We start from the raw sequence: 17,007 nt of genomic DNA, 5'->3' as shown, positions 1-17,007 counted from the left end.
GTTGCTTGAAGTCCCATCCAGCCTGGCCTTGAACACTTCAGGGATGGGACATCTTCAGTTTCTCTGACAACCTGCTCCAGTGCCTCACCATCTCCACAGTAAAGAATTTCTTCCTAATATCTACTCCAAACCTCCTCTTCTTGAGTTTAAAACTGTTCTCCCTTGAACTATCACTACATTCTCTTGTAAAAAGTCCCTCTTCTCTAGTAGCCCCCTTTAGGGTCTGGAAGGTCTCCCCTGAGTTTTCTCCAGGCTGAACAACCCCAACTCCCAAAGCCTGTCATCATAGGAGAGGTGTTCCAGCCCTTTGAGCATCTCCTTGGCCCACCTGATAATCACAGAGCTGAGCAGACTTCTTGGCATTTTGTGGTGTGAGTCTGAGTACTTTTCTCTCCCTGTTCTTAGTGAAAGAGAAAAATAAGATTCAGAAAGATTTTTGTGAGTCCCCAAGGTAAGCATTGCCCTCTGCTGAAATGTACTAGAAGTACCTGCTTGTTTCTACCATAAGCAAATTGTAGGAAATGTGATGAAAAACCATCTCTGTTGCCTTTCAAAGGGGAATTGGACAGGGTTCTACATAATCTCTCATGAAGACTGTTTTATATGAATCTATGATTAGTTCAAACATAATTTTGTATTAAATTAATCCTATTTCAAGGATTAATAAACTGATTATTTCCATTAACTAGAAAATGCAGGAGAGGGTGTTTAGTTATACAAAAATGGAAAATTAGATGTTGCATGTTATTTTTTTCCTACTATATCTTATTCATGTATTTCATAGTATTAGTATGTTTGACACATTTTTAGTATTCCTCACAAATGTTAATCTCTTTGGAATTTTGCCCAGTGATCCAGGAAAGTACTTGGAAACATTTTTTTCTTTTTATTAATGAATATTCTCACCGAAGGACATTGCTAAATAATTCTCCATTAAAACTGAGAATCTGTTCAGTAGGATAATTTTAGATTTTCAGAATTTGAACAGATTTTAGTTGATATTAATTAATTTTTTAAAAATATTTAATACTTCATCTCAAATTCAGGGCGACCCCAGTGTCTGGGAATGATTGGCATCTGACTCCATTGATTGAGAATGCTGAATTAAAACCATATTATATTACATTAATACTATACTATATTAAAGAGATACTATACTAAAGAGATACTAAAAGAATACTAAAGGAAAACCTGTGACTGTCTGAGACAGCCAGGACACAGCTTGGACCTAATAGGCCAATTAATATAAATAACCATCACCAGAATCCAATTAAGAACTCACTCTCAGTAAACAATCTCCATAACACATTCCACATGTGCAAAAGCAAAACAACAGTAGCAGCAAGTAGAGATAAGAATTGTTTTCTCTTCTTCTCTCTGTGCTTCTCCAGGAAAACCCCTGAGAGAGAAAATTATAAGTCTCTCTGTTGAGAGAATGTGAATGCCACAAGTTCAGATGTTTACTGTAGTGCTATTTAATGTATCATTGGCATGTCTGGCTGGCAGTGATGAACATGTTCTTCATTAGGCTGCTTAATTGAGATACAAGGATTTAACCTGAAAATTGTTTATCTTCATTGAGATACTGAGATTTTATTTTCATTTGTGAATTAGCTATTTTGGAATTGAAGTTCTCTGCATGTTCTTCTGGAATTCAGTCCCAAATGGTGGAGCACAGATTATGAATTTTATCCATATAATATCAGAAAAAAAGAGATCAAATAGAAAAACAGAGGAGAATACATAACTAGAATAGGCACATAATGGTTAACTATTCAACAAATACATCAAAACTAATAAAATAATTAAAAAAATAGAGTGATGGATTATTAAAATAATTATGAAATAATTATATATAAATTATAATTATATAAAAATAATTATGAACTAGCTTTTCAGATAGATGCTTGAGAAGTAGCAAATTTTTTTTTATTTACAAATGTTACTGTGTAATAATATCTTACTAATATGACTTTATTCATAAGTAGATTTTATTGATTTATTGCAATAATTAATCTTCAAACAAATTAAGATATGTATTTACTATGTGAAAATTGCAGTGTTATGCTCTGTTGATTAAACCACATGTTAATATTGGAATATGTAATTCATTAATATTTGAGGCAACAGCTTTATGACATTTAGAGATAGTCAGCAATGCAGATCAAATGCAAGGAAATCTTTTAGCTAGATTGCCCAGGTAGTTGCTACACTAACATATATAGATGCCCTTACTGACCTACACATATTTCTGACCCTAGACTGACTTTTAACTTCAAATTACTCCTTGATTTTCTGAAGTTTTTCCTGTGGGGTGCTTTTTGGTTTGAACATGATTTTTCATCCAACAGAAAAGATGTTAATAAGTAAAAAATGAAGAATGTAATTCAAGTACAAGTATAAAATGGATATGAAATGAAGGAAAGAAGACTATTTTTCTGTGTAGACAAACTGTGTATGCTTCATTTCTTGGAAGTCTATCTTAATGGTAATATTGAAACTTCACAGTACTTTTAGCAATGCTCTGCATGATTTACTTGAATAGTTTGTCCTTTGTACTGCAATTTTTTTGTTTTCTCAGCATAAAAGAAATACTCTATTAATATTGGAAGGGTAATTCTACCAGATCCAGAAGAACCAGTAACTGAGTTTTTTTCACCTCATGTGAAGATTGTGTGGTTCCTCTGCATGTCATGAAACCGTTTGATTTCTTTCTTCAACTGCATGGCTCTCACATTTTCTCAGTAATTTCCAGGGTTTACTTTTAGATTGGGTAGATTGCTTTTGGTTTTTCAGATGGTTTAGATTATAATAAACTATTTCTGCTTAGAGTTTAAGCCAAAACCTTTAGCATCTTAAACTTTTCTCCCTCTAGCTAATTTCCAACACTGACCTACATTGTCATTAGGTATTCAAAAAGACCTTTAGAGGGTTCTACATATCAATTTTTCTATGACTAGTTTCTGTGTAAGAAACTTTCACTTGTTTTTGATTACACATATTGTCTTCTCAATATGGTACTTTTATCATTTTCTTTAAATGGACAATTTGGGGTGTGGAGTTAGCATACCTTGAGTGGCTTAAGGTTTTGATGTGCTCCAGACTATGAGAGTGTCTCCAGTTACCTAAAGACGTGTGAACAGAAACATCATAGGTAGAATCCATCACCTAGAAGTATTATTAACAGGGAGCTTGCTGAAATGATCTCAGACCGACCCCTTGCTTTCTTTATTATTAGGAGACTTTTATTTGGTATCAGCCAGTGTGAGCATATAGAATTGGAACTGTTTGTAGGTTACTTTCAAGCACAATGCAGTTTTGACACACAGCTGTTCAAGAAACTGCATAATTTCTATAGGTTGGTTTTCACTGAGAAGCTCTTTACACATGAAAAATTCATGAAGTTTATGTTTAGTTAATGCATTGTTATATATTTATAGGACTACAGACACACCAAAGAAAAGTTATCAATCTTTCGAATATTTTACTTTCTTAACTTTCTCTTAGTAGTAGTTCTCATTGTTCATTTGTCATTGCCTCAATCAGTTCTAAAAGAATGCTTTAGTCATCTATAATGTGGACAGCAAATACCTGTTTATACTGAGTATATATCCTCAGGACAGCTGCATGCATCAGACCTGAGGCAGGAACTGGGAGAAATGAACAAACTTTTATTGAGCAGCATTTATTGAGTTTAGTGTAGTCACTTTCATTAAGTACTATGTACTTCAGAAAATTTGCTGCTGCTATGTAGGTGGGCAGAAATAAACATCAATAGCAAAAAGGTTAATATGTGATATTTGCTGGACATAGTTTTCTTTCAGTTTCCCCATAGAATTTTCCTGAGCTACTTACATGGAGATTTAGTCACAGCAGAAAAGGACTTATCATGACGGTGAGATAAATAATTTTAAAAAGTTTTTCACCTTGCTTGGATGAAACCTATCTAAATTTAATTTCCTTTTTCCAGGCGCTAATTTCCCATAAGTATTCTGTGTCCCACCACCGCATAAAGATAAAGCTACATAAAATCATCAAATTATAATACAACTTTACAACTTTGTGGAATGTACAATTCATCCTCATTGTTTCCAGATGCTCTAAGAAGTGTGATTATCTCCTTGCTGAATGCATCTGGCAACATTTCTCACTAAGAAACAAGTTATAGGATACTTTTGGTCTCCAATGCCTTTCACATGCAAATGATAAAACTCACATGCTTTAAAACATGATTTTGCCATTTAAATTTGCATCCATTTGCCCCCTTACTGTGCTTTAGTAGGAGACAGCAAAATTTCAGAGAAAGATTTTTTTTTAATTGGAGTAACGTAAGTACCTGCGTATAATGTACACCTCAGAATATTATGCAACTTTTGTAATGTAATTGTGGAAATCAACTTTATTTCAAGCTCTAGATATGTTAAGGAAGTATTTACATTAAGTAGTTAATATTTCAGCACTGCTATTTTACCTCCATCATTGCACAGGAACTTAATTTCCTACATTAGAGAAGCAGCAAGTACTCTGGCATTATGAGCATTTCCAATGTGCATAATCTTTGAGCACAAAAGCAGAATTACTATAATGAAAACTGATGGAAGAATTCAGGTACCTCACACAAAGGAGCTTTAGGAAGCATTGTAATGTTTGCTAAGCTATGGATGCAAAATGTAGCACTTAGGTAAAGCACAACAGTGTGGCTGGACAGCTACAATTTTAAGTAATTTCTAAGGGTACAAGGAGTTAAGATATTTAATTTTTTTTTTAAAGATGTTTCTTTTAACCCTTTTAAATTTCTATTTATTTCTTTAACAAATGTTGAAAGGCATACAAAGGATTTATGAGAAATTATATCAGCCACTTTATTCATAAGTAGAGGGGCACTTTCTTCCATCTCCTCCTCCACCTCCCAGCTGTACAAAACTGAGTACCATAGAGGTAGGTTAAATACGTGAACAAAAAAGGGACTTGGAATAACAACAAAAGGGTGTAAGCTATCTGTGGGTAAATCAGTGGGGAGGGTGGGGGCGATGGGGGGAATTGTCTTTGAAAGGGCTGGTAGGAAAAGAAAAAGCTACTTCATAGCTTCATGAACAACATTGTATTATGTCTCTTTTTATCCTTGATAATTAGTATGAAGACTCCTGCTTTCTTTGATCCTTATTCTTGTGCCCAAAGTAGTCTATCTCTTCCTTTTAGTCACTCTGCTCAGTTTCCAGTCTGGCTAAACTAACTTAAGCAGTATCACCTCCATCTCATTTCTCTTTTATACCTTCCTTTTCCTATCTAAACAGTGTTTTCTGATTTTCATTTATTTACTACCTTATATTAGGTGACCTTCAGTATTTCATCAAGATGTAGAGAATTTTGAAGTGCTCTAGCTCAATGTTATCAACATAACATAGCTGCAGGCTAATAAAGAGTTAGTGTGCACCCTGGTGATTCCAAAAAGATTAATTAAATAAATGTTTGTGAAAGATTATGTTTACATCAGTGAAACTCAGTTATTTTGTGGTTTTTAAGTTTTTTTTTTTTAATGGAAAGGGAAATATAAGTTATATAGAGGCCTTACAACCACATAAAATTAACCCATTAATAAAATTGGTATGTTTCTGATCACAGGACGGATTAACTCCTTTGAGATCACAGTATATATTGTATATAAATACTATTTCTCTTCAAAAAGTTATTGACTTAATAGGATTGTGATCTAAATAAGTGAATAGATCTTATAGGTATCACTAATATTTCAGACTCATTTGTTTAGCTGCTGGCTTGAGGATGAATAATAGCACCTATGCTTGTTCCTTATTGTAGAGAGCAGACAACAGTCATAGAGCAGAAGTGTATTCATACACTTCAAAGGCCAAATATTCTAGCACACTTCATCAAAAGTATTAAAGGATTGGATTAGGAAATCAAAAGGGTTTTTTGGTGGGGTTTCTTTTTTCTGTCTGATATGATATTAGGCATCAAAAAGTCTAATATAAAAATGTCTAGTAGAAAAAGTATAGCCCTGTATTTAAACAGTTATGGCTCTGACTGTAATTAGTACTCTGAGGGAAGAGAAACCAATTCAGGAGACTGTAACATGCCAGTGGGATTTGAATGCTATTCCTCTTATCAAATAGCATGTTATTTTCCCAGTGAAGGAAATTTTTAGTATTGAATAAAAAACTATATTTTATGGTGGTCTATGCTGAATAAATATAAGTCTATACAGTAGCAAAAGTACAAGGAATCATTAACAGGTCTATAATCATTCTCAGGACTACAGTCCTGAGACAGTTTAAAGTTTCTGGTACAGGACTTTTCCTAAAAAAGATTTCTCTCTGATGTGTGCTGAATATTGCAGATGATCTGCAGGTTTATGGTGATAGTAGTACTTTCATGTCTGTGGAATTGGGGAAACAAAAGCATTAAGGACTAGCATAGAGGGGTACTACTACTATGAAAGAGTGCTGAACTTTATCCGTAGATATTCCTCTTATTCTTTTACGTTCACCTACATGCTGTAAGGTGGCAGTGGACACACAACTGACACCGAAAATGGTGGCAAGCATCAGCCCTTTATTGTTCCCCCATACCACTTTTTATACCTCTTTTCTCACATGCATAGCACCGGCATGCTCTTTTACTCTTTTGTGATGGGTCAATACACATCAGCTTTCCACACTTCCTCTTTAATGCATGTCTTATACAGCTGCACCCCATTAGGTATGGCTCTGCCATAGCCCCATTTCTATTCTCCCACAATCTATTCTCTACAAGTAGGGAGTTTAGTAAAGGAGAAATGTTTTTGTGTTCTAGGTGCCTCTGTTCTTTAACTCTGAAAGGATGAACATATGAGTGATTATAAATAAATTCTGTGGCTGATTCAAACTGCAGGGCACTCCGTTAGACTGATCACTCCATGGGTCTTCTAGCTTGTACTTCATCAGTTAATGTGTAGGCAACAAAAGCACTTCTCGGTGCTTCCTACCTTTAATCCTGTATTAACTCTAGAGTAGGCTAGAAGACCTAGATCAAAGGGATCATTGTGGAAAAGTTTGTCGTGAGAAAAGGAAGAAATGTCCAAATTGTTAGGAATTCAGAGAATACAGCATATGACCTGCTGGGTTTGACAACTTCAAAACCTTCTGGTTTTGTTTTTACATTTGATAGCACAAAACAGCCTTTATTAAGTATTGCCAATTCTTCAGCTGGAGTTACCTTTATCATCATTTTGTACCATTGCCATTAAATGATGGCAGGGGTTTTTGGTGGATACCTCTCTCCTCAGAAACTTCAGGTCAGATAAAATCTGTTTCTGAGAGCTGTGCAGGTGTTACAGATACAAGCAAACAACAAAGAAAATTGGAAAGTAATGGCTACATGAAAACCTGCATTTAGTCTTTTTAGCTCAATCTGTGCTCCTTTGAGTTTGTATAAACTCAACCATTTAACTATCATCTAGAAAAATTTCTATATATAGTTGAAGATTCTGAACCTGCAGGGTTAGGTTGTTCCATTTTCTTTGCTTGAAAAGGACTGCAGAAATGGGTTTTTGCGACAGAAATGTTTGCAATTCTATGGGTACTGATTCCACTTTACCATAGGCATTTGCAATCACATGTAGTCAGATATGTGTATCTCTCTGTCGTGAGTTTTTGATACCTGAGACAATTCTTTCTTTTTAGAAGTAAAGCAAAACAGTAGATAAGCAGTAAAACATACTGTTTGTTCTTTAATTTGAGTTCTGTGGTTTTGAACCCCTTTTGTTTATAGCACACTGATCACAGTTGAGACTGACCTTCATTTCCTGAGAGAAGTCCCCATAATGCTCTGATATTCTTGGAATTTTTTGAAAATGTTACTTTCTCAGGAATGGGTCTCCATGTTTCAGGTAATAGTTATCCTTAAGCAAATTTATTTAAACTTGTATTGCTTCAGGGAACAGCCGAGTTGACACAAAATTTATTTTCCAATGCACAGCATGTAACAACACCTTTGATCTTCCAGACAGTTTTGCAAGCATTGTTTACACAATACTAATTACACACTAGAATGTGTAATTAAATAGAAAAAATATGTACAGAATAATGAAAATAAAATTGAAATTATTTATTTTTTTGTTCATAATGCCTGGTATTTATATCACACAGAAGCAGCATTATTTGTTTAAATTGATACTGAAGCTATCTGTAAAACATCTTTTATTATATTTATAGGCAGAAATTAGAGAAAAGTTAGAAGTTAGTAAACTAAGAAGTTTAAGTAATGAAATTACTTAATTTAGAATTTAGGATTAAGAAAAGAGTAAACTAAGTAGTTGCAGTTTAGTTTAAATCTGTGAAAATTTCCAAAGGCTACATTGACTGCCATTTTTCCTAGCATATTTGTATGAATTGTTCACACACAAAGGCTTGCTTTGTATTAGCCAGTTAAGCATTTAGAAAGAGATTATTGCTCATTGAATAGTGCAATGCTAAGGAAAAGAAGAATCCAAAATATTTATTTGAAACCATTCCATATTTGACCATTGGAAAAGAGACAAATATCAAGAAATCATTGTTTCTTGAACTAATTTAATTCTGCTTCATTGTTTTCCAATATGTATTGCAATCCAATCTTAATTTTAAAAACTAATTTTAAAGCCATTTTGTGTCTACTATAATTTTAAAATCTACCTTGTACTGCAAGGTATCTGTTTGTCACACATTTCCCTTGACTACTCATAGACAGATAAGCACAATACTGTGCTTATGTATGCTTTAAGCTGAAATTACCAAGTTTCCTAAAGTGCCTCAAAGTATACTTTTGCTTAGGAGGCATTTAAAGTGTTAAATATTATCGTTCTGTCTGAAAAGTGAAGAATTTTTTAAAACTTTTAGTTTTCTGTATTTCATTGGGGCTTGTTTTGTTTTGTTTTATTTTACTATGATATGTTATGGTGTAATTCTTCATATATTTTACCACATCTCAGTTTTTTGCCTGCTCTGTTGCAGGCTTGTAGATAACCTTCCACCCAGATACTTTTCAAGTCCAAGACTTGCACTTCGTGTGAATTTCAAGTGTTTTATTTGGGAAATGCTTGTACCTCAAGCTCAGGCATTCATCAGGTGGTTCACATCCCTCTGCTTCAGAATTTTTGCTTCAGACTTTTAGTCCGATATATGTACCTAAATATTCTTCAAGGCATGCAAGATAAGATTAATTTCATCCAACTTCCTATGTTTAAAGTGTAAGGTTATCATCCAGATTCTTTGTATTTAGAGATACATATCTGTGAATGAGGATTTCTTTGTATCCTAAGATCTTTACTGATTTCTAGAAAATATATTAGCAAATACTTTAGAGTTGAATCTCTTAAATGGCCACAGTGAAATGATTTGACTTCTGCACTCAAAATAGATATTGGCTAAGGGGCCATATGGGTGAAATAATTCATCAAAAACATTCTCATTTTCATTTTTAAGTGCTGTTCTTAATAAAACAGAACCTGTTTCAAACAGCCAAAAACTTTTCTAAATCTCTGAGCAGTGTGACTATTAGTGTTCAGATATGTTTGAAGATTTAGATCAAATCACAGTAAACACAAAGAACCAGAATTTAAAAAGAGTGCCAGCAGCTTTGCATTGTGCCATTGGCTTGTCTGCATAGAAATATATAGAATTTCCCTTAACTGGGTGTTGACAGTAAAAATGAGATGACAAAGGTCATTAGGTTTTTCTAAAATATGAGTAATATTTTTCTCTACAGACTCTGTGCTGTAGTTAGTTGAGATATAGAATCTCCTATTTATATTTGTAACATTTTCTCTGTTCTGTTCCTGAGAAATGCATGTGAGAAAAAGAAGCGTAATAAACGCTGGGCTGATAAATGTTCTTAGAGATAAGCAAAGCCTGCAAACTGGAGCCAGCATGAAAAGCAAGCATTTCAGCTGAAGCCCTTTTTTCCTTTATACACATGAACACAAGTGCATGAACACACACACACACACACAGAGTCAGCTGCACTAAATGCATTTAATCAACCTTTAAAAAAACGTCAAAACTCACTCCCTTCTGCAATTCTCTTTTAATAATTTTACTACAACAGTGTAGCAGTGAATGTTACTTCAAAGATACTGGATTTGTCTTTTTTGGACTTAGTGGACTTTTGCAAAAGCTTCAGCATCACAGAGCAGTGCATTATTTAGTGACCTTCTGACTGTTAAGACCTTCTTGTGATCACTGAAATTGATTTAGTTCTGTTAGTATGTGTGTGGTTCAACACTCTGACCTCTTCAGGCACTACCCAAAGCATACTAAGCAGCTTCAGAGAGTATGATACAGTGTGAATATCTTTTAAGAGACTAGTGATGCTTGGAAATTTTAAACCAAATCATTAATATTGGAGTTATTTCCTTTTCAAAGTATAATTTGAAATAAAAAGTGAAATCTCATACTCTGCAACAGTTTCTAATCTACTGTCTTGTTTTGTTCCAACAATTTTTGGATTTATTTTTGTAAAATTTGACTAATGTCTTCCAAAAGTACATTAGGCAATATGTCTGTCATGCTGTCTCCTCTCTTCTCTTGATAAATATAAATGTTTGTGTGCAAATATTCCTTTCTTAATTAAGACGAAACATAGTTGTTCTTCTGTGTTTGCAAAAGGTTTATTTCAATTAAGAAATTAAAATTCTTTCTTGTTATTCCAAAGGTAAAATTAAAGTACTTCACTTCTATAGCTTATTTTAAAAGGCAATCATGAATAAAAAAGTGATTTCTCAGTATTAATTTTATTTGGTTTATATTTCTTCCCATTAGATGTATCAGGACAACAGTTAAAATTTGTTTGGTTTGAAATTTTCTATTTAATTATGCAAAACACTGTTGTTTCTGTACTTATTATAAATTAAAGTTGGCATTTTTAATAGATTTACCATTCAGTGAAAAGTAGAATGGTATTACAAGAACAGCAACACTTGGTTACAGGATCTTGTATTTTTTGCCAACTGTGACTTCTCCCTGCCCTGATACTTTCTGACATTTTCAATTTGGAAGGGAATATCCTTGTAACAGTAGAGGGTTGTCCTATCTTTGTAACAGTAGAGTGAGACTAGCAAAGCTACCTATCTTCTTCAGTGTTTCTTGAGTAATAAATAATGTCTAAACTCGGAAATAGGAAATTTTCTGTAGGAAATAAGGGGCAGAGGATTTCAAGAGACATAGTTTTCTTGCACCTTAGAATTTAGGACACACTGGTTTGCTTTGTAGCCCTAGCATACTTTTGTATGACCTTAAAAATGCATGCAAAGTTTGCTACACTGTCATTCTTGTTTACTCCTGTTGTGACCATCTTCAAATGGTTTAGTCAGAAATCAGTGATCATATTATTTCTCTCCACAGTGTTTTTTTCCCACAATGAGACCTCAGGTTCTCTTATAGTCAGTTGTCCACAAAAGCACAACACTGAGATTTCTGAGGTTGAGTAGGTAGCACTGGCTGTTGTATTTTTCATAGTAAATAATTTAAAAGCAGATTGAGTGAGGGGTAGATGGGGGTGGAAGAAAAAAAGAAAAAGGGTTCTTGGTTTCCATCAGACATAAGCTTGATATTTTCATGTAAGTGAATACATCACTCTCTAGTGTAAGCATTATTTTATGTACACAAGTGGAAAACATAAAATGTTTGAGGTAATCCTGCATCTCATGATGTTGGCCAATGTGGCATTGTGCTAACACAGTGGTCTGGAACAACACAACTACCAGCTTCCTCCCAGCACATTAAACCATTAAATGCATCTATATAAGTCAGTTTGCTACAGTTAGTTGCTTTTCTGCTTGGTGGATGAATGCTCTGGTTGTGCTCAGATTAGAGGCCACAAGCTCTAGCATCCATTTCTGACAAACTGGGTCAGGGATATGCAGGCCCTGTGGGTACAGGCCACATGCAAACCAAGCACAATATCTGTTTCCAGAGAGTCATGGATATGAAACTGAGGAACACCTCTGCCCTGTAGTAGGAACTGAGATCCATCAGAGATAATATCTGTAGTTCTGCATTTAAAAAAAACTTTATATCATAGTGTGCTATTCCCCAAAGTGAATTCTGATGCTTTAAAACATGTCTAGACATGTGTGTGTGTTCCCTTTTGGTTAACAAATGCTTACAGACAATAAAGACACAAACCTCAAGACTGTATTTGAATCACAAAAGTGTGCTTAACTTGGTACCCAAATCAATCAAATCAAATACTTAAGATCAAGATGTGTATGATGTATTAATATACTTCCATATATCTTTCTGTTTGTATACAGACAAAATTAATGTATTATATCTACATAGACACATATTTCCCTACTGTCCTATGTCAGTTTTATAAAATCAGTTAGTGGAAGTTGTGTTCAGCTGGTATGTAATATCAGGTTGCCCAGCAAATTATTTACTCAGGTTGTTCTACTGGTTTTGCCTACTCTTTTCCATTGTTGCTGTGGCTTGATCCTCAACTATTCTACATTCTAAGTCAGAAATGCTTACACTGAGTTTATTATAGATCAACAGGAATGTTGATTTCATTGTAAGCAATGTGCTTTCCATGACTGATTGTTCTTTGGTTTAAAGTAGTTGTTATTTGTCACACTTGACAGGTACACCTACTGCGAAATGCTGGCGATGAAGTTACCATCACAGTTCAATACCTCAGGGAAGCTCCATCATTTTTAAAGCTCCCATTAGGTAAGAGGAAATTAGTGAATGGGAGTAATTTGTTTTCCTCTTTGCAGTATTCTTGTAATAAGCTGACAGTGACAGAAATGGAAATTCAATCCTTGAGTGCTTCACAGGAAGAAATAGAAAATTGTCTGTCTACTTTACTGTTTAACATATAAGAGTCAAATGCATACTGCCTTGCTTCTTATGTATAATTTATTCAAAATAAAACTGAAAAAAAATCATTAAGATGCAGTACAGTCATGGGTGATAGCTGAAAGTTTTTCAATAGAAGCTTTGCCTGAATACAATAAAATAGCAAATTGCAAACATTTGAATCATACATTTACACTGAAAGTTACTTTGAGGACACTTACCAAACAAATGGATAACATTAATAAGGTATATTTCAAAAATTACTTTACTATTTTGATTGGTTTTGTCAGCAGAATTATGTTGAGACAGCTGAGTAGTTTAACAGTAGGAATACTAAAAAGTGTATGAACGATACAGATCGTGGAAGTTTGGGGCTCTTCTGGTTATCAGATAAAATATTCAAATTGCACAGTTGTGATCAGTGTTGCAAGTAGAAAAGTGTTCATAATAAATCACTTTATTTAATCAAATTAATAATTTTGCGCCAGTTTATTTTAGCAGATTATTTTCTCTCAAAATTAAGCAAAAAGTTTTGAAATGTGTCTTGTTCTTTGGATTGATTTAGGTTTTACTTCTTTAAATTGCACTCAACTATATACTTGTATTTTCCTAATTTCAGCAGACTCATAGGTGTCATAGTTTAGACCTTGCCATTAGAAGAGTGTCAGTCATGTAATCTAGATTTTTATACCTGTCAAAAGCCAACTTGACAGGCCTCTAATAAGCTGAACTATACATTTCATGCTAGACCCTTTCTTTCAGTGCTTACTGCTTATCATTTTCATTGGAAAATATACGGTCAGTGTTTCTTTTAATGAGTCTTCAGGTGTCTTCCTACTTTTCCTACTAGATCATCAGACAACTCTAAAATTATGTTGACTGCACCTTGGATAACTGTCCAAGCTTAAACTAGCAGCATCTTACCAGTAGTGTCTGTGTCGTTGGGCATGTTTATTTGTGACTATGACAGTGCTACTAGAACTTGTATCTCATCTTGTAGACTGACATCACATACTTGAACTGTATTGCCTGTCATTGGTTAACCTTAGCTAAGAGCCAAACTCTCATTCAGACACTCTCTCACTCCCTGTTCTCAAACAGACTGTGGTGTACAAATAGAACAAAAAAGAGATTAGCTATTAATTACCATCATGGCCAAAGCAGAGGCAATGTGGGAAAACTTAGACAAATGTATTGTCTATTAAAATAGATTCAGGCAATGAGAAACAAAGACAAATAAATTGTCCATCAGCTTCTTCACTGACTTTGAGGTTCATTTGATTTTTGTGTCACTCTTTTCCATACTATTGTCTCTGCCCTTCTGCGTTTTACCCTTTGTTAAATAGTTTCCCAGAGGTGCTAACAGCTCAGCTGCACGGCCCAGTGGTAATGTGGGATCTGGCTGGATCTGTCTGTGTCTGGCACAGGGCAGCCCCAACCATTTCCCACTTCTGGAGACATCCCAGCCCATAAACCCTTGCCACTAAGACCTAGTACACACTACACAAGCTGGCTGCCACATTCACATGTAGTTCATGTAGGTCCAGCAATATTGGTGCCCTCTTTGTGCATCATGGGGAGCTTGGCTTTCTCACCAGGAGATACTGCAGCATCTTTGTCTGGGAGCCTGAGATCATGGCACTGCTTCCATAAAGTGCCATTTCTGGAAATAGAAAGCAGCTCAATAGAAGCATGCTCAAAAAAAAAAAACTTCCTAGATATGATCAGACATGTAAGGAACTTAGGAAATGACCCTTCACCTGAACCTGGACCTCTACAAGAGCTTACATGCACCTCTCTAGAATGTTGTGTGTAGCCATTCAATAGAGGCTGAAACCAAGGTTTGTGAGTCAAGTGATCTTTGGTAAATGGCTTGCTATAAATATTCATTCCTGTAATGAGAAAATAAGCAAATAAGGTGGATAAAAGTACAGAAAATAGTTACGATTTAATACAATATATAAACTGGAGTTACAGAGAATAGTAATGGGTTACAGAGAATAGCACCTCATTTCAAGAAGAGCTTTTCACAAGTCCATGCACAAAAGGGAATTCCAGTCATGAAGCATCATGACACATTTAGAAAGCTAAGTAGCAATTGCATTATGCAATAAAGAAATTCCCAAATCACTCTGCAGGCAGGATTTAAGTGCATACATGCATAATTCTGAAGTATCTCGGCTACTCCAGCCATCCCAGAAGGCTCAGGCACTTGGTCCCCTACCTTCCAGCATTCAGTCAGACCAGCTGCTGTGCTGGCAGATTTAGTGCTGTGCTGTGTTCACTTTAACTGCAATCATACTGTCTCTTCCCATCATCCCATTTCATCACCATGAGCACATCATCACAAGTAGCATCTGCCTCCCCTGCTCCCTTCTTATACATCTCCCTTCCCTACACCATCTCATGTCATGGCAAAATGTCATAACATGGAAATATCTACCTACAGTTCTCACAGCATTTTTTTATCTATTCGACTCCTTTGTTATTGCCAACAAAAAAAACCCAGAATTTGACATGGGTTTATTTGTAGATACTGATTAAGTATCACTTAAGGATGAGACAAAGACTGCTTGTTTTGAATATCTCATTCTCAGTGAAAAAAGACTTAATCTGGAAGACAGTTAAGCATACAAATAGACCCCATGAGCACAGCCCCTCTCAGATGACATCTAGAAACTGTTTTTGTTTCTAGACATTAAATATAGAGTATGGATATTTAAGTGTCTGCCTTTCTGAAATACAAGTAGTATTTCTGTCCTGGTTGGGGGAATTATATTAAATATTCTTCCTGTGTTTTACAGCTGGAATAGATATTGTCTGATATATACATATATTTTTAGCATCAGCAGGTATTTTTCTTGAACTGATTTCCAGGTTCCCCTGGACCATCCAGTGATCACAGCAGTGGAACTTCATCACCTCTCTTTGACAGTGGCTTACATTTAAATGGAAACTCAACCAACACGGTATGCAAATGAATGATAAAAGCTTGGTGGGTGTGAGCTCTGTAAGTTCTTTTCCCATTTTGAGCTTCAAAATGCTATAGTAAGACTAACTTAGCTTTGTTCTTCTTGTTGTTTGCACTGATGGATTTTTAAGGGCTTATACTGTAAAATTCTGTACTTACAAAGTCCACAACACATGGCCATGAACTGCTAGGTTTTTACTCTGGGACAGCTGAGACATTTGGAAGAGTGAACACAGTAAGATTTAATCATTATTTAGACATGAATTCATGCAAACTTTTGTCATACTTTGTTGGATTATACTGTTTCATTTAATCCAGCTGGAGATGCTGAAATCCAGGTGAAATTAAGAAAATAATGTAAAGTTTAATTCGTGAAGAAAACTTTTTTAATAGGAAAGATAGTGAGAGAAAGAAATAAAAGAGGAAAAAATGTCTCTTTTTTAACCCAGAGGATATTCAGTTCTTCTTTCTGCAGTGAACAACTGTGATTAAATTAATTGCAGCATTGTGGGGAAAGAAAAGAAAAAAACTTTTTCTCCAGGAAAAGTGGTAGTCACCAAAGAACATAGGGTGTCTTAGTAAGCAAGAGTGCTGTCCTTTTAGTAATGAAGATTGAAGATGTAAATACTATCTGTACAAGTACATGGACCTTCATGCTCAAAACCTGTTTGACACCTAACAAAACTCAGCTCTAGTCTTTCAGTTGTATATTAAATTATAGAGAAAGAAGACCCACTGAATGGACAGAAGGCTTCTCCTCTGTTTTCCCTTTTCTTCTCAGACAGTAATAAAATTGTCAGATGCTTACTGTACTTCTCTCAAGCTTTGCACTTCTTCAACCACTGTTTCTCTATACTATTCCTTAAAGCTTGTTTTCATCTGCTAAAAATATATTCATTTATGATAGTATAAAGGCATAATGTACAATAAATAAATAAATATAAATATGCTTTTCTATGCTGATACCTGTACCTCAGTGTTTGGTGTCCAAAATGGTCATAGATACAAAAGATTTCATGTTTATTTGTTTGCAGTTATACAGATGACTATTAATTTGGACTGTCTTGTACTGTTGTCTTACTAAAGAATCCAAACCTCAGGATCCAGCATTCTGCAATGCCTGTCCACCATGTTCTCTGCAGGCAAAGTCCTTTCTGCAAAGAGCTTACATGATAAGAAAAGGGCTATGGCAGTGATTGCATT

General features: G+C 34.8%; 1 protein-coding gene across 1 annotated transcript in view; it reads left to right on the top strand.

Moving 5' to 3' along the window:
* SNTG2 (syntrophin gamma 2) overlaps window positions 1-17,007 on the top strand; it is a 121,533-nt gene that overhangs the window by 30,866 nt on the left and 73,660 nt on the right. Inside the window, exons 7-8 of the mRNA XM_054514231.1 lie at window positions 12,617-12,704; window positions 15,711-15,802. Coding sequence (XP_054370206.1) covers window positions 12,617-12,704; window positions 15,711-15,802 — 180 coding nt within the window. The remainder of the gene's footprint in view (window positions 1-12,616; window positions 12,705-15,710; window positions 15,803-17,007) is intronic.

The sequence above is a fragment of the Molothrus ater genome, chromosome 3 (assembly GCF_012460135.2).
Source record: "Molothrus ater isolate BHLD 08-10-18 breed brown headed cowbird chromosome 3, BPBGC_Mater_1.1, whole genome shotgun sequence".
NCBI lineage: Eukaryota > Metazoa > Chordata > Aves > Passeriformes > Icteridae > Molothrus > Molothrus ater.
The sequence above is the reverse complement of the archived record's forward strand: the minus strand, read 5'-3'. Positions and strand labels throughout refer to the sequence as shown.